We start from the raw sequence: 21527 nt of genomic DNA on the forward strand, positions 1-21527 counted from the left end.
ACAATCTGTGAGCATCCTTAACTGTCGAGGTGTGTGTGTGTGTGTGTGTGTGTGTGCGTGCGCGCGCATGCCCAGGGAGGGCAAAATGGTTGAAAAGACACAATGAAATGAAAGCTTGTGAAGGTGAAAGCTCCCTTGGGCGGAGAGCAAGGACAGAGAAACAGCTGTTAACAGGTACCAGAGTTTGTACATGAAAGAGTATTTATTGAAAACATGGTTACTGACAGGAAGCTCCTGGCTGCTCTCGGTTACTCTCTTGGCTCACAACTGGAAGTGGTATTTTTCTTTTTCTTTTTTTAGGGAGAGCCTCCAATTTTATTTTCCCTCAAACATTCCGTCCTAGGATAGGTAGATCTTATATAAATATATATACACGTCTGTATAAGTATGGCCTCTAGTAAAGAAAATATATAGTACACTCTTCACCGGGCAGTACCTACCAAGCCGGGCCACCAAGACCAAATACCGCTGTGTTCACATGTCCAAGGACAGAGGCTGGGTGTGTGGTTTACAAGTGCCGCAGCACCAGGGAAGCCCGTCGGCACAGCCGTGGCCTCAGCTAGCTCCCTGAAATCATGGCCAATGGCAGAAACCACAGCACTGGGATGGCAGGGGGAAGGGAAGGCCAAACTTCCTGAGGTCGGGGAGGCCAAAGGAAAGCAAAGAGGAGGGGGCTGCCATTCAGGTTAGGCGGGAGATTTCTTTCTAAGGAAGGAAAAGATAAAAATGGCGGGGGCGGGGGGGGGGGAAGGGAGTGGACTCTAGTGGCCTCACCAGTCTCAGCCCAGGCCTCGTCTGGGCTCTCCCTGCAGAGTTCTTTGAGACTAGAGGGTAGGACTTAGCTCGCACATCTTTGACTTGCCAGGATTAGAGCCTGAGAGCTTGGTAGGGAGAACTTTCCATCTGCCCAGACAACTGTGTGGGCAAGAGAGATCTGGTGGCTCCGGAGACCAGAGATGTTAGAGCCGAGCCTCAGTAGCAGCAGCTTATTGGCACTGAATGAGGCCAGAGTGAGCCCTCACGAAGGCGATGAAAGCAAGGGCAAGGCATCTACCAAGCAAAGGCCAAGGCCTCTGCTTGGATCTGAGACACAGGCACGGGTCACCCAAAGGCAGTCTCTGTGAGGCTCTCAACACACCCAGGACGTCTGTCCTCTGCGGGCAGCCTTTGCTGGGCTAGCTCTTGCCCACACGGGGATCCAGCTGACCCGAGAGCAGGCTCAGGAAGAAAAGGTGAGTGACTCTTGTTAACTCCAGCCCAAGCAGTCCCTGGCATCTGCTATTCATTCCTCACGCTCCGATCCCGGGCTCCGCAGTGACAGGGAGGGCCGAGCACCCTGCCTTCGTGCCTTATGGTGGGCAGGGACCAAGAAGCAGCTCTGGGTGGTCTGAGGGGAGTCTGAGGAATGGCTGGCATTCACTGGCCACCGTGGTCACTACAGATTCTGTACAAGCAAAAGACAAGGCACCAGTCTGTGGATGTTTCTCCTGGGCCCCAAATCCCTTCCTGGGTACCGTGGAGTCTGGCTCCAGGCTCAGCCGTAGTGATAGACAAAGTCATAGCTGCTGGGCTCCTTGGGCACTGGCGGTGGGGCTTCAGGAATCTGGATGTTCTCCAGATCCAGAAGCCGCAGCTTCATCTCCATGCTCAGCAGGGTGTCCAGGTCACTCTTGGTCAGCTCGCTGGACATGTCCTTCCCCAGAAGGGCACTGAGGCCGTCAATCCAAATGCAGTACTGTGGGAGCAAGTTGCAAAACATCACATGGTGGCCCCTGGTCAGCCGGAGGGCCTGCGAAGGTCCCTTTGCTGAGAGGATTCACCGTGGTCTCTTTTGACACTACTTAGTATAGGCAGAGCTGATTTGGGATAATGACAAAGATAAAAGGGGAGGTGATCATTCACTTTCCAAAAACAAAAAAAAAACCTTTTGGCTTTTATGAGGGATTTACATTTAAGCTTCCTAAGATAATCTGAAATATGATTTATTTTTATTTATTTTTTTAAATATGATTTTTAAAAAAATGCAACTAATGAATACAGCAAAACGAGACCTGAGTACTGGCGCATCAACTAGCCAAAACTGCCCAGGAAATGAGCAACGGCTGGGGGGAGGGAGACACATATTAGGTGAAAAAAGCAGGACCCAAAAGGAATCACTGTAGGATCTCAATTTTGTTTCAAAAACAGTTAAAAAAAAAAAAAAGCCCAGTCAACAAATGTGAAAAGTAAGTGCTAGAGAAATTGAACTTGAGGGCCTCCTGATTAGGAGGAATACCAGAGAACTGTCGACCTATCCCTCTCTCACTCCTCCTGCTCAGTCTCTCTCCCTGCCTTTGCTCACCTGTCTCCCCACCTGCTAGTTCTTCATTTCTATTATTATTATTTTTTAAAGGTTTTATTTATTTATTTGGCAGAGAGAGAGAACAAGTAGGCAGAGAGGCAGGCAGAGGGAGAGGGAGAAGCAGGCTCCCCGCCGAGCAGGGAGCCCGATGCGGGGCTCGATCCCAGGACCCTGGGATTATGACCTGAGCCGAAGGCAGCCGCTTAACCGACTGAGCCACCCAGGTGCCCCTAGTTCTTCACTTCTTTCCAACAGAATTCCACTGGCAGCTCGGGGCTGCCAAAGTGTCTCCTCTTCCAGAAGCCCCACCTCTAGTCCCCTCTGACGCTCCCCGAGCTCAGCAGCCATGTGGGGCTCAAGCACAGTTACTCATGTAACACCGAGTATCTTCCAGTGCTGCAGGTCCAACTGTAGGCCCCGTGTCAGGCAGGCCAGACCCATCAGCCTCAAAGCGCAAGGCCAGACCCTCTACCACCTGTGCCCAGGAGTCCCGAGGAGGGAGGATCTGTTGGGTTTGCTCAGAAGGTGGTCATGCGGAGACTGAAAAGGGGGAGAGTCTTCCCAGTCCGGACAAGTTCGGTTATCCCCTGTAACCCTGATTTTCTAACGGCAACTTACGGCTGCTGCCGAAGAGCAGTAACCTGGGGAGCCCAGCCCAGGGGGATGGACGCCAGCCTGGCAGATCGTCGGCACCAAAAAGCCTTCATGACACGCTGTGGTCCCCTGCCTCTGGGGGATGTCCCTGTTCTGCCCACTCCTGCCCTCAGCTGAAGAGTCACAGAAGGGGCGGGGCTGTCCAAAGCGGGATCACACTGCTCACCTCATACTTGTTAGGTGCGATGAAGTTTAAGGTCTCATCAGGGTCATACAGGATGGAGAACGCCAACTCCAACACCTCCTTAAAGAGAAAGGGTTTCAGTTCCGTGGGGCGGTGGGGTGGCCTGGGCTCTGCGCGCCAAGATCTTGGCCAAATTCCTTGTCACCTGGCACCGTCACTGAAGGCGCTGACTCAGACGTGGTATCATCAGGCCCCCAGCACGTGCACAAGTGTGGCTGGAGACGAGGCGTCGTGGTACGAGCGCTAACTCACCCACTCCCCACCTGAGTCACACCTAACATGTGGATGCTCCTAACACTGGAGAAAAGTCATTTCTCAACACTCAAAACCTCTGTATCTCAGAGTCCAAGACTGTAGGTTACCTACATATGTAGGTACATATGTTGGTGATCAGACTGAAAGTCTTAACAGTTTAGAAACCACCAGAACAGGAACAAATTGTGGCCAAAGATGAGAGAATTTAAGCATCAACAACATAACTGTAATGGACTGGGACAAAAATCAATTTGCTTAAATCCATGAGTTCACAATACTACAAAACAAAACAAAACACGTACACAAAATTTGTCATTGTTGGATGACACCAGAGAACCAACTCACTGTTTTAAAAGTAGGTACTTTTATAAAAGGAAAAGAATCAAGCACTTACTCTCCTTTCTTATATAAACTGGACCACTGGGAAGCCAAGAGTAGATGATGGTAAGTTTCTGTTTAGAGAAGTAGTTCAGCTCATAAATGAGAATGACCTCATTAGAACACCACTAGTTTGCAAATCTTAATTTACTCGTGGAAGAGGCACTTAGCACCAAGAGTCTGCTAACATCACAAAAAGAGAGACAATCACATCACGTGTCTCTTGACAGAACAAAATGCCACCTAGGAAGTCATCCTGTCCACGCCCCCAAAAAAGGGGGTCAAACCTGAACTGGATCAAGCCTCCCCCTAAATCTCTCCACCAACGTACAGATCTGGGACAGAGAAGCAAGTTAAACTATACCACGGGGAGACAATCAGCACATTTCAGACTCTGAGAAACTACCAAACGAGCAACCTGGTTTCTTCAACTAATAAACTGCAAAGAGGAAAACAAAGGTGGAAAAGAGAAAGAGGAACTAAAGACTAATCACAACGTGCACATCCTATGTGGATTCTGTTTCAGTGAACAAAACGGGTATGAGTACGCGTGTGTGTGCACACGTAAGCATTTATAAATTTTTACACAGAGAAATTATGTTATTTATAAGAATGCAAACATATATGGAATATTTGATATTAAATGACAACTTTTAAAATTTCTTTTCAGGTATGGTAACGGTATTGCGATTATGTGAAGAGTCCTTATCATTTACAGATACATTCTAAGTATTTAAGAGGAAATGACATCGTACTTGACTTTTTTCTTTGATGTAACAATAAGCGGATGGGTAGGACCTGCCACGGTTGTTGAGGCTGGGTAATGCGTATGTGGGGGTTCTATCTGTTTCTGTGTATGTTCAAAACTATTCCATGAACAAACAATGAATCATGGAACACTACACCAAAAAAAAACAAAAAAACAAAAAAAACTATTCTTAGTAAGAGCCGTAGGAATAATTTAGAGGGAGAGAAGGGGGGCGGGAGAGCGTGTACTTAAACCGCGACCACCGCCTGAACCCTCCAGCGTCACCGTTGACAGTGACCGTGACCATGACTCCGGCAGGCTTGCTGCTCCACTCACCTTGTTCTGTTTCAGAGCGCTCTTCTCTTTCATGTGGGGGCAATCCTTCCCAGTGACGATGGCCTTAATGTCTGCAACAGGAACTGGGAAATGAAGGGAATTAGTCTCTGGAAGAGTCACGCCGTGAGTGGGTCTTTGCATCAGGGCTGAAAGGGGAGCCCCAGCCCCCAGACCAAAGGGCTGTGTCAGCTCAGACAGAGTGGCCTGGTGCTACTTCCGGGGGGCATGGCCTGCTGGGCTGCGCCCAATCTCACCGGGGGCCAGTTCAGGGCTTTGGGATCGTCTCCCCGAGGACCGGGGCCTTAGACACTCACGTCACTTCCACGGCACCGTGAGGAAGGTGCAATGCCCCCAGCGCAAACAGCCGTGCTCACTACCTGCCAGCCCCTGTCCTAAGGCCTTGACGTACATGACTCATTCAATTCTGATGAGGGACATGTGCCTATTGCTCCCATTTTGCACGAGAAACCAAGGCAGAGGTGAGAATTAACCTGCACTAATTAGAATTAACGGCAAAGCTTGGATTCGAATCCAGGCAGTCTGGCTTTAGAGCCCCAGCTGTACCACCGCCTTTCAATACAGTCTTGTAGCACCCCTGACAATCTACCAGCCCCATTCCCATTGGGGATCCTACGGACTTCCCCGAGCAGCCCTGTGAGGTAGGTCCAGGTAGAGAGGACCTCTCACAGATGAGCAGACAGGTCCAGGGAGACAAGCGGTCCACGACCAGATGATCAGCTTGAGACAGCCAGGACTAAAACTCAGGTCTCCTGGGGCACCTGGGTGGCTCAGTCAGTTAAGCGTCTGCCTTCGGCTCAGGTCATGATTCCAGGGTCCTGGGACCAAGCCCGGTGCCAGGCTCTCTGCTCAGCGGGGCGTCTGCTTCTCCCTCTCCCTAGTCCTGCTGCCCTCCCTGCTTGTGCTCTCTCCTCTCTCTCTCTGTGTCAAATAAATAAATAAAATCTTTAAAAAAAAAAACAAAAGAACTCCGTTCTCCTGACATCGAGTCCAGCTACTATGAGACATCGATGGAGAAATGAACCTACTTTTCTCCTGCAGGGATTCAAACGTCACCTCCCCTTGAGGGTTGTCATCCAAGTCACCATAGTGCAGGACTTTGTGGTTCAGTGCCAAGCGGCAGTACCAGAAACGTTCTGGAACACAAGGCAAGACAAGTAGGTGACCAGCGACAGTTCTGACAAAGGCCAGGGTACATGAAGGGCAAAAGGATGACATGTTCCCGGCCTCCTCCCTGCAGGCTCTGTCCAGCAGGCCTCCCTCTCCCGTGTGGTGACTCGGAGAGGTAAGGACCAGCCCAGTGGCCCAGGCCCCCTCACCTTGCCTCCGGCGGTTCCCAATCTTCCGGAAGCTGCTGCCCTCACAGAGCCGGTTCAGACGCTGCTGCTTGATCAGCTCCAGGATCTCAGGCTGGATCTTCTCCCTCAGCTCCCTGGGGGGATGCGCACGGAAGCAAGGGGAGGTGAGGACGCGGCGGGGCTGGGGGTGCCTCCCACCCCACCCCCCGCCGTCCCCCGCCACCCAGAGGCACTTACACGATTGGCGGGGACTGGAAGTCATCCTGACTCATCCGCTCAGACTGGCGCAGTCGCAGGATCTCAGAGTAGCTCAGGCTACGCAGTTTGCTCTTGAACTGATCCAAAGAGCTGGGTTTGGAGGGCAAAGCTCGAGTGATCTGCTCTCGGACCACCTGCATGACCTGAGTGGGAAGGAAGCCGGCTGCCTCAGCCCCTCTGCTGAGGGGCCAGGCCAGGTGCAAGCAGCCCGGCTCTGCCCCCGCCCTGGAAGCACCCCCAGACACCTGCTGGGTGAGCAAGAATACTGACTCTCCAAGGCACACACCTTCTTAGGTGGTTCTCGAGGACAAATGCCTGCTAGGGACAAATGCTTTCTTTCCCACAAATTTCAACTAGTCGACAGTGTGCTGGAACGAGCACGGGTTTGGGAGTCGGAGAGAAAGAGGCTCAGATCCTGACCCCATCTCTTAGTCTGTGCCCTGAGCAAGCCACTTGCTGTCTGCAGGCCTCCCTCTCCTCATCTCTAAAGCCAGAGAAAAGAAGACTCGATTTCGGATATACGCCTCCCCTCAAACAATAGTGAAAGAGAAAACAGGCCATCCCATGGCCCGTTGGGCAGCTCTGAGCCCACGCAGGGCAAAGTCTACAAGAGAAAAGACTAGAGGGAGACGTGAACGTGGTCATTACTGGATGGTGGAGCTACAGAGAACTTTCGTCTTCATACCTCGCAGATTGTTTACAATGAGCTGAGCGGCTTCTGGACCGTCAGCGTTGGAGGGCCCAGCAGTGAGTGCTCCGCGGAGCGTGGGGACTTGGGTGTGCGTCAGGAACGACTGAGTGGATTGCCAGGACGGACCTATCCTGCCAGTCCACGCCTCGCCCTAACGTTTCCTGGCCACGGAACCGCACAAGGGCCTGACACAGCAAGCGCCCAGTCAACCAGCGCTAGTACGGTTAGGCTTAGCCTCCTGCCCTCTACGGGAGACAGGCGGGCAGGTACTGGCTCCACTGGGGCCATGAGGGGCCCGGGGCACTGAGGGGCAGACCCCTGCTCCAGGCTACAGAGAAAGCACAAGCAGAGGGGCCCGAGGTTCTCCGGTGTGGCATCTTGTGACCCGGGGCTGCGGACACGCTGGTTTCCCAGATCAGGGGCTCCCCAGGCTCCGGAGAGTGGTCACCGACTGTCACGTGACGGCTTCCAGCCGTGGGCATCAGAGCTGTGTGACACGGACCTTGTTGAAGTCCTCGGCTGTCGCCCTCATCTCCTTCCAGGTCTTGTTCAGCAGCTGGATGCAGATCCCGAAGAGCTCCTCAAACGCGCGGTCATGGGTAAAGAACATCGGGTGGTAGTCGTTGCGGCCCTCGTTGGCTACGGAGCAAGAGAAGCAGGGAGGGTGAGGCTGGGCACTCGCGTGCACCCGAGTCCCAAGGAACAAAAGCAGAGCCAAGGCCAAGGCGAGTGAAAAGTGTGGGATGGGCCTTTTTCTACTTCCTCAGCTTTCTTCTCTCGGTCTGGCTCTGCCCTCTCTCAGGCTCGGCTAGCCTGACACACGGGGGCAAACGGATGGAGGCGCAGCTCCTGAACACGTGCAATGACCCACTCAAACCAAGCAGCAGCCATGATTCCCGTACGCACGGATCAGACGGCTCACGGCTCACCCGGTGACTGCCCACCCAAAGCACACTAGTTGTCCCGTCCCACTGACACCTAGCTTTGTAACCGCGAGGGCCCTTAGTCTCCTGATTACGGAGTCGCTGAAAGAAGAGGGAGGTGGCGGGGACTTACGCAGCTCCCCAACCTGCAGGATTTCGCAGAGCATTTTGGTGAGCTCGATGGCGCTGCGGCCGAAAGGGCACTCGTGTTTGTCCTCCCGGCTACTGTTCTCCAGGACGATCTGGGGGGGAGGAAGGCAGGGGGGTTAGGGAGGCGAGACATGTGGCGGCAGGGCTGAGCCAGCTGGCCCCCAGCTGTTACCCGGATGTAGGTGTCCTGATGGACTTTAGCCAAGTACAGCATGTTGTCCAAGGCCAGCATTCCAGGAGGAGTCTGGGTAAAGTCCATCGCTGGGTTGATATGGTTCTGGGGAAATCAAGGAACCGGACTTCAGACTCGGTAGCCTCCCGTGTGCAGCGCCACCTGAGGGGACGCCCTACTGCCCTCCTGTCCATGCCACCAGCTCTCGTGTTACCTCCTTCCTGCCCACCATCTCTGCGAGATGGGGAGCTCCTGCCCTGGGACTGTGCCGACTCATTCCGTCTCCCCAGCGCCCAGCGTACTGTGTGCTGAGTGGGGGGTAGGTGCACGCTCAGTGTTTAATTGAATTAACTCCATCCTCAAGTGTGTCCTACCACAAGATAGCCACTTCTGCTTTTCAAAGCACCTCGCTGCTTTCAGGAGAGGTCCTCTCTTTGCCCGCGTGACTGACCTCCTGGACCCTCCAACAGATGGATTCGTTCCAAGGGGCCAAATGCTGCACGGAAATGTGTGACCCCCCAGCGCCAAGGCCAACTAAGTGTCAGGGCCCCTCCAGCTTCTTGGTGTCATTGATTCCAGGGCCACCATGATGAAGGGGGGGTTCTCGGGGCTCTGTGTGGGTGTGCCCTCTGACCTCCTGTCAGGGGAGCAGGCCTCCCAGATCCATACTCTGGGAAACTTACAGTGAATCCCAGCATTTTGTAGTCCTTGGTATACATGGCTTTGCGCTTCTCAGGCCCACTCCCGGGGACGTTGCCAGGGTCAGACTCTGCATCAAATGCGATCCTTCTCAGTTCAAATATGATGTCTCTTTGAGCCTGAAAAGTGAAACAGACAGCCAGCAGGTAAATCAGCTAACCCAGGGAAGCAAGGAAAAGAGAGAGCAGATTGGGCTTTCCTGGGCAGGACTCTGGCCCTGCTCAGTCTCCAAGAAGGCATCACCTCCACCTTCAAGGGACAGAGGTGGGCTTGGCCCAGAGAGTCACCCAGCGGGAAGAGATGGCAGGGAGGCAGCGCCAGGTTTCCAGGGCAACGCAAACCATTTCTGCAGACACAATCGAGCACAGTCCCTGGCACACATCAGGTGCTCAGTGTGGAGCCTAACGGTGGAATGCACCGTATCAAACGGCCTACAACTTAAGCCAAGAGTACTTGGTCCCACGGAGCACCTACCTGGTCATTGGGGTCCATCTTGGTCATCATCCTTTCTTCCAGAAGGTTAAAGGTCAGGACTTGCAGGACATACAGCTGATGGGCCATCTCAGTTTTGATTGGGCGGTTCCCTCGGATCACATGCTGGAAAAAGCAAAGGCAGGGGGCAAGGGCTGAACTGATTTTCTTCTCCTGAAGACTCACATCCATGCTGGTGAAAAAGAAAGTATGCTGGGCAGGGAACAGGGTTTCCCTCCCACACACGGAACTTGGAGACTTCGTGTTCTAGAAGGGATGGAGCATAAGGTCTCGATTCAGGCTGAGATGATTCACTGCAGGCCCCAAGGGCACAGTCCCTTTTTCCACACTCCCCTGGGCAGGGGAAATGGAACCAAGGGCAGAGGCTGTATCCGGTCACGCCAAAGACAAGGGAGGCCGCCCCGCTACGATTCTGATGCAGAGCTCAGTGGCTGGACCTTCCTCCAAGTGGGCACTCAATCCAAGACAACAGACAGTGTGTGCGGAGGACTCCGCTTTGTCTTCCCATAGAAAAATACAATGTTGTGCATGGCCTCACCAAATAGAGGCTTTAGGAAAGGCCATTTTCTTGAAATAGTATGGAGACACCTACACGAAGGAGGACACCTAATGCTCCTTGTCCAGCCCCCAACGCTCTCCCGCCACCTTCTCTCCTATCGCTCTGTGTCTGCTCCCCTCCCTGTGTCCCCTGTATTCTGCCCTGCCCCCTCTCTTTCCAGGACTCCCACCACGCCCTCTCAGTTCTCACCTCCGTCCCTCTGATGCCCAGCCCACTTCAGGCTCCCCCCTTTCCTCACGCCCCACCTCTTTTTCTCACATGCTACCTCTCCCCGTGTCCCTTGGGTTGATCAACGCCTGGCAACGTTCTTGCCTCCTATTGTCCTGCTCTCACTCCCACAATGGCTGCTCTTCCTGGCTTGCTCCCTCGTATTTCTTGCTTTTTCTCTGTCTTACCCGCCATCTTGAATCGTTCTTGGTCTCTTCTCACCCAAATGAGACTCTTGCCCAGTTTTCCACACACACTCCCTCCGTGTCCTTCATGTTCTCTCACTCAGTCTAGCTCTGTGTCTCCGGAGCTGTACTGTCCAATATGGTAGCCACTCGGTATATGTTAGAATTCACTGAAGTTAAAAATTCAGGTCTTTGGTCACACTAGCTAGATTTTAAGCTCAACAGGTGTAAGTGGCCAGTGACTACCACCCAATGATAGAGTAGATATAAAACATTTCTGATGTGGGAAAAAAAGGCAGAAGAAAAATTATTCAATTTCCTTACTACCTACAGCCCATTGACAAGTCCTTGAAACAGGCAGAGTGACATTCCTCTAGGGACTCAACTGCCTCAATGTTAATACTTTGCTAAGGGCAAAAGGCAATCCTAGCCTGACTGCTACCCCAAGACCCCCAATCCTGTAAGTCTACTTTAACGTATAAGAATTCCTTTGGAAACTTCCTTTATCTCTAACCCCCCCCCAAGATACATGCTGGCAATCATCCCAGAAGCATATGGCCCACCAATATACATCTGAAAGGTCTCATGACTCAGGTTTTATTAGACGGTAATAAATGACCTTTTCCCAACAACAGCTAGCCCCCTCAAGGTCCCTGGAAACCTTGCTTCCAAAATTCCTCAGAGACATACACCATCCCTAACCCCCTCCCAACTTGAAAGTATATAATGGGCCCCTCCTCATGACCCCACTGCAGCTCCTTCTGCCCACAGGTCCCCGTGCTGTAATATAATCACCCTTTTGCACCAAAGACGTCTCAAGAATTCTTTCTTGGCCGTCGGCTTCGAACCCTAATAACGTCTTTCCTACATCAATTTCCATTATCACAGAAAGTTCTTCTGGACAGCACTGCTCTAAAGTTCCGTAACTCTAAAGTTTGCTCTGGCTCGAGATCAATGTCTTTAGACCTGTGCAGTCCAATCTGGTAGCCACCAGCCACATGGGGCTGCTGAACACCTAAAATGTGGTGGCTAGTCCAAACTGAGATATGTCACAAATGTAAAATGTACACCAGATCTCAGAGCCTTAGTGTAAAAAAAAAGAAAATGTAAAATATGTCATTACCCATTTTTTCCTATTGATTACGCACTGAAATCATAGTATTTGGGATATAGTGTGTTAAGTTAAATATATTATTGAAATTGATTTCCCATATTCCTTTTTTACTGTTACTACTATAACATTTAAAATGAAATAAGTGGGGGCGCCTGGGTGGCTCAGTCATTAAGCATCTGCCTTCGGCTCAGGTCATGATCCCGGGATCCTGGGATCGAGCCCTACATTGGGCTCCCTGCTCAGCGGGAAGCCTGCTTCTTCCTCTCCCCCTGCTTGTGCTCCCTCTCTCACTGTCTCTCTCTCTCTGTCAAATAAATAAATAAAATCCTTAAAAAAAAAAATGAAGTAAGTGGCTCGTGCTATATTTCCACTTGACGGCGCTGCTCTAGACTTCCTTTCCCCGACATGTGACTCCAGAGTGTTCTTCATTTCTCGAGATCTGCACAGCTTAATACAGCAGCCACAAGCCACATGTGGGTATTTAACTGAAATTTTTTTTTTTTAAAGATTTTATTTATTTATTCATGAGAGACGGAGAGAGGGAGAGAGAGAGAGGCAGAGGGAGAAGCAGGCTCCCAAGGAGCAGGGAGCCCGATGTGGGACTCGATCCCAGGACTCCAGGATCATGACCTGAGCCGAAGGCAGACACTTAACCATCTGAGCCACCCAGGCACCCTATTTAACTGAAATTTTTAAAAATTACAAGTTTAGCTCACCCGTCGCACTACACACATTTCAGGTGCTCAGGAGCCACACATGGTCAGTGGCCCCCAATCTGGACGGCACCTCCATGCTGCAGAAGGTTCCACGGGCAGTGCTGCTCCTAACCCCTCACCAGTGTGTGCTAAGGCCCTCACCTCCTTCACATGGTGGCTGTCTGCAGCTCTCCACTCCCCGCCTCCCCCGCCCTAGCAAGCCACCCACCCCCAGCCTCTCACTGCGGGGGTCTCCTCGGCCCCCCCACACCTCGTTTTGCCTCCCTCTGAGCCTCTTCCTTTCTCCGTGCCCCCTCCCTCTGCCGCTCCGATGCCTCCCTACCCTTCCCTCCTCCTCTCCTCTCTCTATAATTCATCAAACCACTTTGAGAAGAGGTTAAAGTTAATGTCATATGGGTTTTGTTCACTTGAATCCCCCTTTCTCAAACTTAGAGACATCACAGCGGGGAGGTAATCACTCAGCCTGTCTGAGAAGTCACGGTTGCAGAGCTTTTAGCTCAAGTCCTATTTGACTGCTGAGGGATTCAAGGCCTGCACTCTTTGGCTTGACTCCGTGAACTGCTGGGACTTCAGTGAGCACGGATTAAGCATTTTCGGAGCAGACCATTTAAGTCCTGAGTCCTGACCCTGCATTGTCTTCTATCGTAGAATCTTCGCTTGTTCCAAGGTTTGTCCAGAAATGAGCGGAACTAATCCTACTGAGGTAAATAATAAGCCTCGAAATTCATTACATTTCCCTTAGAAGTGTCCCCCCCAAAACACACACATGCAGAGGATAGCGCCTAAGAGGGCTGCTCAGGAATGTGGGCAAGCACGCGTGGGACCTGTGCGCTCTGCATGACTCACGGGCGGCGGGCCAAAGTGTCTGCTCGCGTCCCTCCTGCCTGGCTGGCGGTGGGGCTCTGACCAGGGAAACGGCCAGTGGGCAGGAGCTGGTTCTGCAAGGTGAAGAGGTGGGCTTTGTGTGTTCAGAGCAGGCCGTTGCTTGAATTTGCAAGTGCTCAGAGCTCACTTCTTGAATTCTACCACCTTTGTCTCCTGCTCACAGTAAAAGAACTGCTGATGTGAGCGGGGTGCTTACCGAGGACCAGGCACCCTGCTAAGCACTGTATATATAAGAGCTCGTTCAGGCCTCACATCCAGATGAACAAATCAAAGCAAATTCAAGTTAAGTGAATTGCTCAAGATCAAAGATTGGTTAATGGCAGAGTGGAGGCTGGTGACTCTAAAGTTCATGCTCAGAACTGCCAAGCCTTTCACACCTGACTTCTCGTTTCTCATTTTATTCCTTTCACTGTGGCCTCCTGGTTTTCCGTTGGTTTTGACAACTGATAAAACGGCCTCCCTTTCACCCAGATCCCCAGCTCTCACCTCCCCCCACCCCGCCCCAGCCAGCTCTGTCCCACCCACATCCCCATGCGGGGACAGGGAGTCAGCCCTCTTCCCAGATGCCTCCCTCCCCACCACACCCCCTGGAAACACACATACCTGCTAGTGTGAGGTTTCTAAATGCCAGCCTGGTTATGTCACCATCCCAATGAAATCCCTTCAGCTGCACTTGGGAGAGAGACTAAGGCCCTACTTGACCTGGTCTTTGCTGCGCTCCAGCCTCCAGCCCCGGCACACGTCTGCTCCTTGACCCACCCTCCACCCAGTCACACACCCCTTCTCGGTCTGCTGAGGAAGCCTCAGCCTCACCTGCCCTCATTCCTCTAGAGGCTTCCAGACACCTGCTCCTCCTCCATCCCCCAGACCGTGAAGCTCTATGGAAGCACCAAGCACACGGTGTTCTGGCGCCGTCCCACGGAACCGGAAGATCTTTGAGAGCAAACACACTGTCTTATTCCTTCCTACTCGTGCCCCACACAACTCAGGTCTGATTGGTGTTAGCTGAACGAGTTACTTTCCTCTTTGGGGCCTATTTTAACACATTTCTTCTGGATAAAAACTGCTGGAGCTGCAGGGCAACAAACAGCACGGCTGGCTGGCCTTCCTAGCTCCTCAGAGGCTCTGGGATTCCTGGTGGGAGGGCCTCCTAGAAACAGCTCTGTTTACAGAGGATTACGAGAAAAAAGCGTTCTAGCTTAACAAGGGTTTATTAGCACCTATCTATTGGTAGGTTCCCTTTGAGCGCCCTCCCCACGCAACAGTAATTTCAACAATAATAATACAACTACAGTAACAGTAATAATTGCTATCACCAGTAAAAAAATGCAGCTTTTTCTGGGAACTTACATTCAGGATTATGGACCGAAGGTGCTTCTGTGCAAATGCATTGGCCATATCCTGTTGAGAAAAACAAGCAAATGTAAGGCAAGGTGGCAGGCACCCCGCTGTGACAACTATCAAGTTGATAGTCACTATCAAGTGATATCGTGGCTCTGGGGCTTTTTCTCTGAAATTTTTTCTCCTTTCAGATAAAAAATGGGCAAATGGAAAAAAAAAAAACAAAAAACCCCACGGACCATCAAACATATTTTGTACTCTAAAAAATTCCTGCCTGCTTTTTTTCTGGGAGGGCAAATTGACTCAGATAGGGCGTCCCTCCCCAATGGCACAGTCAACCACATCATCTTCCAAGGGGAACAAAGACCACTTCAGGACGAGACACTCGAGTCACAAAGATGCTGGGCAACGGACAATGCGTACGGAGCACAGAGCAGTGAGATGGTTCCCATGCACCGTTCCAGGCAGATACCCACCCCAAGGCTGGAAGGGCCTCCTCCAACCCAAGGACAGGGCTTTGGCCCCAGCGCCCCCTCCGCGGCCCCCCAGCGCCACACCTGGTGGAGCCGGGGCACAGATGCTCTGCCACAGTAAGTAGCTGCGATTCACTTCTGACTGGTTTGGAGAACAGCATGTTGGTTCTTTTGGGTAATTCCTAATAGGGTCAGTGTTTTTATTGTATTTCGTTCAGATTCTGACAGTAACTATTTATTTAGCACACTCAGGAAATAAAGGATCCTACATAAAGGAGTCTTCCAGGGAGCGAAGCTTCAAGGGCCTTGTTTTGACCATTCTTACACAAATTCTCTAAAAATATATGATAGACATTTCTTTATTTTTGAAGGGACGACAATAATTACAACTTCATCACTGCCGAGGACTTGGCTTCCCCAGAAGAGCGGTGCATTCTGCCACTTTGCCACCCCAAGGACCTCCAAAATGTGCGGCTGTTTTTCCCTCAACAAAATGGTCCCAAGGTTCCTGTGCTTTTAATCTTTCTGACAGCTTTTCATAATTCTTCTGTCTCTTACTGCCAATCTCAGCCATCGCTTCTTACCATGTTAATTAGTATGATTTCACTTTCTAAACTGCTGCCTTAATTTAATTTTATGGATAATTCTAAATCAATGGGCCTGAGGGAGCTGTCACACCTCTCCCATGGAGCAGTATCTGTGAGCACTCTCATTTTTCTCAGAGCTAAAAGGCCTTTCCCTCTCCCTTCTACATCTCTAGCCATATTCCAAATGGCTGACGCTGCCAGGCACATTAAGTTTTACTTTGCATCCCCTGAGCACACACTGGGCTGGCAGAGGAGGAAGGTGGCCCAGAAACTTCTTTGGTAGCTATAGGAGGTTGGCTTGAGATTAAATCTTGCTGTGGACAACTTACAAAGTGGGTAATTGACATTGGCCTACTGCTAAAATATAATGGCCTTAGACCAGAAGCTTCTCTGCAGTGCTGGGGGAAAGTGCTCATCCTCTTTCATAGCCTCGGAAAGCCGACCTCTAAAGCTCCAACCAAGAAATGAGCATGCAAATTCCCTCCTGACAACTGTCTAAACTTTTTCAAGTTCCTATGGTCTAGTACGCATCCAAAGCAACATGGATTTACCTTTACTCTTTGCCATACCAAGCTGGAAGGCGATGTATCCGTGGTATCATCTACATGAAAGTCTCAGGCTGTTTCTGAATCTGATCTCCCCTGGCTGAACCACAAACTTATGTAAAGACAGGTTACAAAGGAAAGATTGGGCAGCAGTCCCTGGGGCAGGCGTCTCCTTAATCCTGGATGTAACACTAGTCTCCAGCACGTTCCCTGAGTGTTCTGACGAATGAGATTTACAGCACACAACCTTTCCCTGGGTTTTGGAGTTCCGTGAACCCCTCGGTCAGAACAAGAGGTTCTCGCCCAGCTCTGACCTCCCCACCTGGAAGAGAGCTGGGACCCTTTCCATACGGCGGTGCTACTTACAGTGACAGGCAGGTCTAGAGGGTTAAGGTGCTTGTCCTGCCGGCAGAAAGCAAAAAGCACAGAGAGAAGCAGATGGAAGAATGAGCTGTCAGCTTACATTCAAAACAGGACTAGGAAGGGAGAGATTAACAGAACAAAGCCATCCAAGAAAGACAAGGACACACAGAACCATAGATGCTCCTGGTCCTCCCACGGGAAGCCACCAAGAGCTTGGTTCATGATCCCACAACATGAATTTCAACTTCCAGAGCCCATGGTATGGACAGAGAATCTAATAGTCTTTCTTTTGTATGCCACCTGGGCTTTTTAACCAGAGATATCTAGAGTGTCAGAGGTGGAAGGGCCCTTAGAGATCATCTAATCTGGCTTTTTCGTTAGAGACCCGAGAGGTTAAAGAACCTGCCCAGCCTGGAAAAGCACTTAAACCTCCGGGCCCTGGGCTCGGGTCCATGCTTGTTTCCCGGCCCGGCCTATTCCTGGTTTCCTCACTCGTAAAACAGGGGGCTTTTCCTCATGACAGCCCTGTGCAGTAGCCGGGGCATAGGCTGCTGCTCCCGTATCACAGGGGAGGACACCGGGTCTCAGAACAGAGCTGTGTGCATTGTTTTGCACAGCTAAAGGGCCGGGGAAGAAAAGCAGCTTCAAATCTGAGGATCTTTATACATCAGACTTCGTGCCAAGTGCCCCCACTCTGGCTTCCTTAAGTAAGGATCTCATTTGTCCCACTTTCCTTGGACTGGACGGTGATGCCGAGAGGGTCCTCTCCCTTCTCGATCCTCTAGCCTGGGTCAGCAACGAAGACCAGCCTGGGCTTGTCGTCTCGCTGTGTATACGAGGTCTTTTTGGAAGACAGCCACCCCCGCTTGTTTACCTACTGTCGGAGGCTCTTCGTGCTATAATGACAAAGTTGACTGGCTGCCACACAGGCCATAAGCCCACAGAGCAAAAGATATTTACTCTTGGGCCCTTCGGAGGAAAAAGTCTGCAGGCCATGCTCTGACCTGAGACCTGGGCCTCCCAGGCCTTCCTTAGCAAGGCCGCTCTGAGGGCCCCTGACACAGAGGGGCGAGAGGAAGGATGCTTGGGGAAATGGCCATGTGATGGCTGTCTGCACAACAAGGGGTGCGTGGAAGACAATTCTTCTCCTGGAAGAGCCCGGATGAAAAGCTTGAAAAGGCAGCCACAGACCTGTCGCTTGTCCTCAGGAGCCTTCAGGAAAAGCGCGTTAATCAGTGCAATGGCGTAGGTCTGAATCTCCTGGTTGGAGCTGTGCCAGTGGAGAAAGAAGGCAGAGGGAAATTAGAACACTGACCAGCGAGAGGACACTCAGCTGCATCTGCAACAGTCGCTCACAGATGATAATCAAATAATCATCCAGGGTGACATCTGAAAAGCCTTAAAAGTGGGCATACTCCATGACCCGGCAACTCTACTAATAGCAATTTATCCAAAGACAGTAATCAGGGAGCTGGGCAAGATGTATTGGCAAAGCGTTTCATTCAAGTACTGTCAAAAAAAAAAAAAAAAAAAAGGAAGGAAGGAAGGAAGGAAGGAAAGAAAAAGAAAAGGAAGGAAGGGAGGAAGGGGGGGGGGGGGGGAGGGAGGGAGGGAGGAACAGTAAATAATCCAAATGTCCACAATCACAACTCTGTTTATACACATTAAAGTCCTAAGTCATTAAAAACCACATTGTAAAGGTTCTTCACCCTGGATTTGGGGATGGGTTTGGAGTGTCTGTAAATCCTAGAAACAGTGCAAAAATTATTCCACGCAGTTGGTTGACTATGTGTTATTTTCTCCAAGGAAGTGAGAGTCTATAACTGTTACTGGATTTTCAAAGGCATATGGGATACAAAAAAGATGTAGAACTACCCTTTTAGAAAAATCTTTAACATGGGGAAATGTTTAAGAGCTATTATTTGGTAAAAAAGCCAAGGTACACAGAGTATGTAGAGCTCTCGGTTCTGTTAAAAGTATGCATGGAAAAAACGACTAGCAGGGCAGTCAGTTTAATGTGACTGGTTCTGTCTGGAGGTGGGGAAATGGGCAAAGGATTTACTCTTTGTGCTTTTCTGTATTTTCAAAGTCTTCGACTACAACCTTGTCTCATTTTAAAACAAATTTACAACTATTCTGTGGAATCTTATAATCCTAGCACTTGGCAAGATGTCTCCACCTGCCACACTGGGGGTACACTCGGTGCCCGGCAGACTTCCTGGTCAGGTGGGGGGCATCCTGGAGGTCTCATGGAAGGTACTCAGTGTCCCAGCCCAAACAGCAGAGGACATAATGTCTAGTAACAGCTACGGGCTAAAAATAGTCACAGACCGACCCCTAAGAAATGCCATGCTCCTCTGTCATCCTTGGGGGACACAGCTGGGTCATTCCTGATTCAGAAATGAATAGAGAAAAGTTTGATGTCAGGAAAATCAGAACTCTCCATCTGGAGTTTATAAAGTTCCCTTTACTTCAAACAACCTTTTTGGCTTTGGGGTATGAAAACAGAGACTGAAGAATTCCTTAGAAATGACAAGGAGACATCAGAACCGCAAATTGTGCTTTCTTCTTACTTGGATTAGTTGGGGGAGGGGGGTACAGGTTGGGAGCAGAGCTGAGTGAAGCTGGGAACTGACAGGGCATTTGTCGGCATCTGGCCACATCCGAGATGCTAAAAGGGAGCAAGACTCAGAAAGGAGTCAACAGTATCACCATGTTGTTTGGGGGAGTCCAGGCCCCTTGAATTGTATTAGAGGGCTTAAAGTGAAGTGAAAAGAATGGAGAGGAGAGGAACAGTGCTCCAAAAGGTTCATAGGTCTTCTGGTTTTACTGTCTGGTAAAATGTTTTAGGATGTGTTAAGCTTCTTAGGTTTTTGGTGTTTTTTTTTTTTTTTTTACTTTCATTTATATTTATTTATTTATTTTTAAGTAGGCTCCGCACCCAGCGTAGAGCCCAATGCAGGGCTTGAACTCATGAGATCTAGACCTGAGCTGAGATCAAGAGTAAGACGCTTAACTGACCGAGCCACCCAGGCACCCCTGTGTTAAGCTTCTTAGAAAACAAAGAAAAGCAAACAACTCCTGAAATGAATTACCTATCCTGTGCTGGCCACAATGCAAGATCTTTTATCTCCTTTGATCCTCACAAGTCTGAGTGGTGGGGAGGACTAACCCCAGTCTAGAGAGGAGGAAACCAAGATCAGGCGAGACCAGGTAATCTGCTGAAGGCAGAGACCTGGTCAGTGTGCCGGAGAGCCGGGATCTGACGGTAGCCTGAGCTCATGCCCTATGAGATATTTTTTGCTACCCCCTACGGCATACCTCTCGTTGGCTAAATGTTCACTGAACAAACACTAATTGACTTCTACTTAAATCAAAGCAGGGGATCCACAAAGGATTGGTCCTTCTTCCCAGGGAGTTCAAAATTTAAAATGGGAGACAGGTAACAAAAATAAAGGATTTCTATCATTGTCATAGGTACAAAGAGAGACTATTTGGCCCAGAGAGGAGAGAGCATCTAATTCTGCTGGCGTGTGGTGGGACAGGAAGGCTGGGAGCACTTAGCTTCATCCTGAGGGACAAGGAGCGCCACGGAGCATTTTAGCAGGAGCATGACATGATCGGGTCCAAATCCTGGGAGCATCCCAGCAGCAGTGTGGATGTGCTGATGAATGAGTGAACGAGCAGCCCAGCGGCGTGGAACACAAGCAAAGGAGGAGGCCTGGGAGATGGCCAGAGGATGAGAGGCGAGAGGGAGGCTGGGGCAGGGTCTCTTACTCACACCTGGAGGTGAGAGATGAGCTGTCCCACGGTGATTTCCTCCGCGATCTTCTGGTATAGACTCTGGCTGTTCAAGACCATGCTCTCCAGGATGGCCAGGGACCTCTGAAGGATGGACACGTCCACCATGGGCTGGCTCACGTACCCTGCAATCTACAGCAGCGAGGGCCAGTTAGTCAGGAAGCCCAGGGCCCAAGAGTGCTAGACGGTTTGGGTTTCTGACCTTGGCCCACGAAGGCTCTCCTCCCAGGTGTGCGGCGCACACGGGGGCAGCTGTCCACATGTGGACAGTGGTATCTGGTTTATGGCCACCCTGGCCAATATGCCAGGATTTCCCTAGGCACGGGCACCTCCATTGGTCAAATGACAAATGATCCAAGCCACCAACTGTGTTTCCTCAAAATCTAAGGGCTCAACCCTTTGTTTTCAAAATAAGGGTTGAGGCATGAAAACGCTAAGTGTAGAAAGCAGAGGATCTTCCTGAAACTGGGATCTCCTTTTATCTCCATGTACCCTTCTCCCGACACATGTTCTACCCCTACGTGTACACAGGACAGCAGAGACTCGGGAGGCAGGAAGGCCTCAAAGTCTTGTAATCTAGTAACTCCCCATTATTCTCAACCCCCATTATAATGTCCCTGACACATGGTCATTTCACTTTTGCTTAAATATCTCCAGCGTCAGGAAGTTCCCAATGTCCCAAGCCAACGACGGGTGTGATTCTAGGTCGGTGGATACATGACTCATTGGTTTTAGTCCAGTTTTGAGAATTGACACTGCCCCTTCCTATAGAAGAAAGGAAGGCTAAAGTAGAAGTATCCCCTCCCAACCGCCGAGTTCGATCTGACGATCCAAACAGGCTGTTTTGCAGATCTGTCAACAGAAGGCAGACTTAGAAATCTAAGGCGGAGAAAATGAACATGTATCGCCAAAGAGAAGGGAGCACTCGGGAAGCAGATCAGAAGCTCAGGGCTGCTACTGGTGGCCTGGCTGGTGTCATCCCAAGTCTCACTGACAATCCCATCCCGCTTTGGCCACACACACCCAGTTCCCAGAGCCTGTTTCCATCTTCTCAGAGCAGGCGCTGTGAGAACAGGGAAGCAACTCTTTCAGGAGCCCCAGGAAGACCCGAGCATGCGGATGAAAAATCGGGCCTTGGGCATAGAAAGCCGACC

The 21527-nt window shown here is 50.8% G+C and overlaps 1 protein-coding gene across 6 annotated transcripts in view; it reads right to left on the minus strand.

Annotated features, from left to right (window-relative positions):
- Positions 1 to 183: 183 nt before the first annotated feature.
- ELMO2 (engulfment and cell motility 2) overlaps positions 184 to 21527 on the minus strand; it is a 39093-nt gene continuing 17749 nt past the window's right edge. For 3 of the 6 annotated variants that reach the window (XM_027622524.2, XM_027622521.2, XM_027622522.2), the window contains 14 exons: positions 20354 to 20505; positions 17764 to 17842; positions 14614 to 14664; positions 9580 to 9702; positions 9090 to 9224; positions 8407 to 8511; positions 8218 to 8326; positions 7664 to 7800; positions 6450 to 6613; positions 6234 to 6346; positions 5943 to 6050; positions 4897 to 4979; positions 3162 to 3239; positions 184 to 1735 (listed from right to left, as the gene is read on the minus strand). In XM_027622524.2, coding sequence (XP_027478325.1) covers positions 1535 to 1735; positions 3162 to 3239; positions 4897 to 4979; positions 5943 to 6050; positions 6234 to 6346; positions 6450 to 6613; positions 7664 to 7800; positions 8218 to 8326; positions 8407 to 8511; positions 9090 to 9224; positions 9580 to 9702; positions 14614 to 14664; positions 17764 to 17842; positions 20354 to 20505 — 1638 coding nt within the window. In that variant the 3' untranslated portion in view covers positions 184 to 1534. Of the gene's footprint in view, positions 1736 to 3161; positions 3240 to 4896; positions 4980 to 5942; positions 6051 to 6233; positions 6347 to 6449; positions 6614 to 7663; positions 7801 to 8217; positions 8327 to 8406; positions 8512 to 9089; positions 9225 to 9579; positions 9703 to 14613; positions 14665 to 16575; positions 16612 to 17763; positions 17843 to 20353; positions 20506 to 21527 lie in introns of all 6 variants that reach the window. The other 3 variants (XM_027622527.2, XM_027622523.2, XM_027622526.2) reach the window with 3 other exon arrangements.

The sequence above is a fragment of the Zalophus californianus genome, chromosome 8 (genome assembly GCF_009762305.2).
Source record: "Zalophus californianus isolate mZalCal1 chromosome 8, mZalCal1.pri.v2, whole genome shotgun sequence".
Taxonomy (NCBI): Eukaryota; Metazoa; Chordata; class Mammalia; order Carnivora; family Otariidae; genus Zalophus; species Zalophus californianus.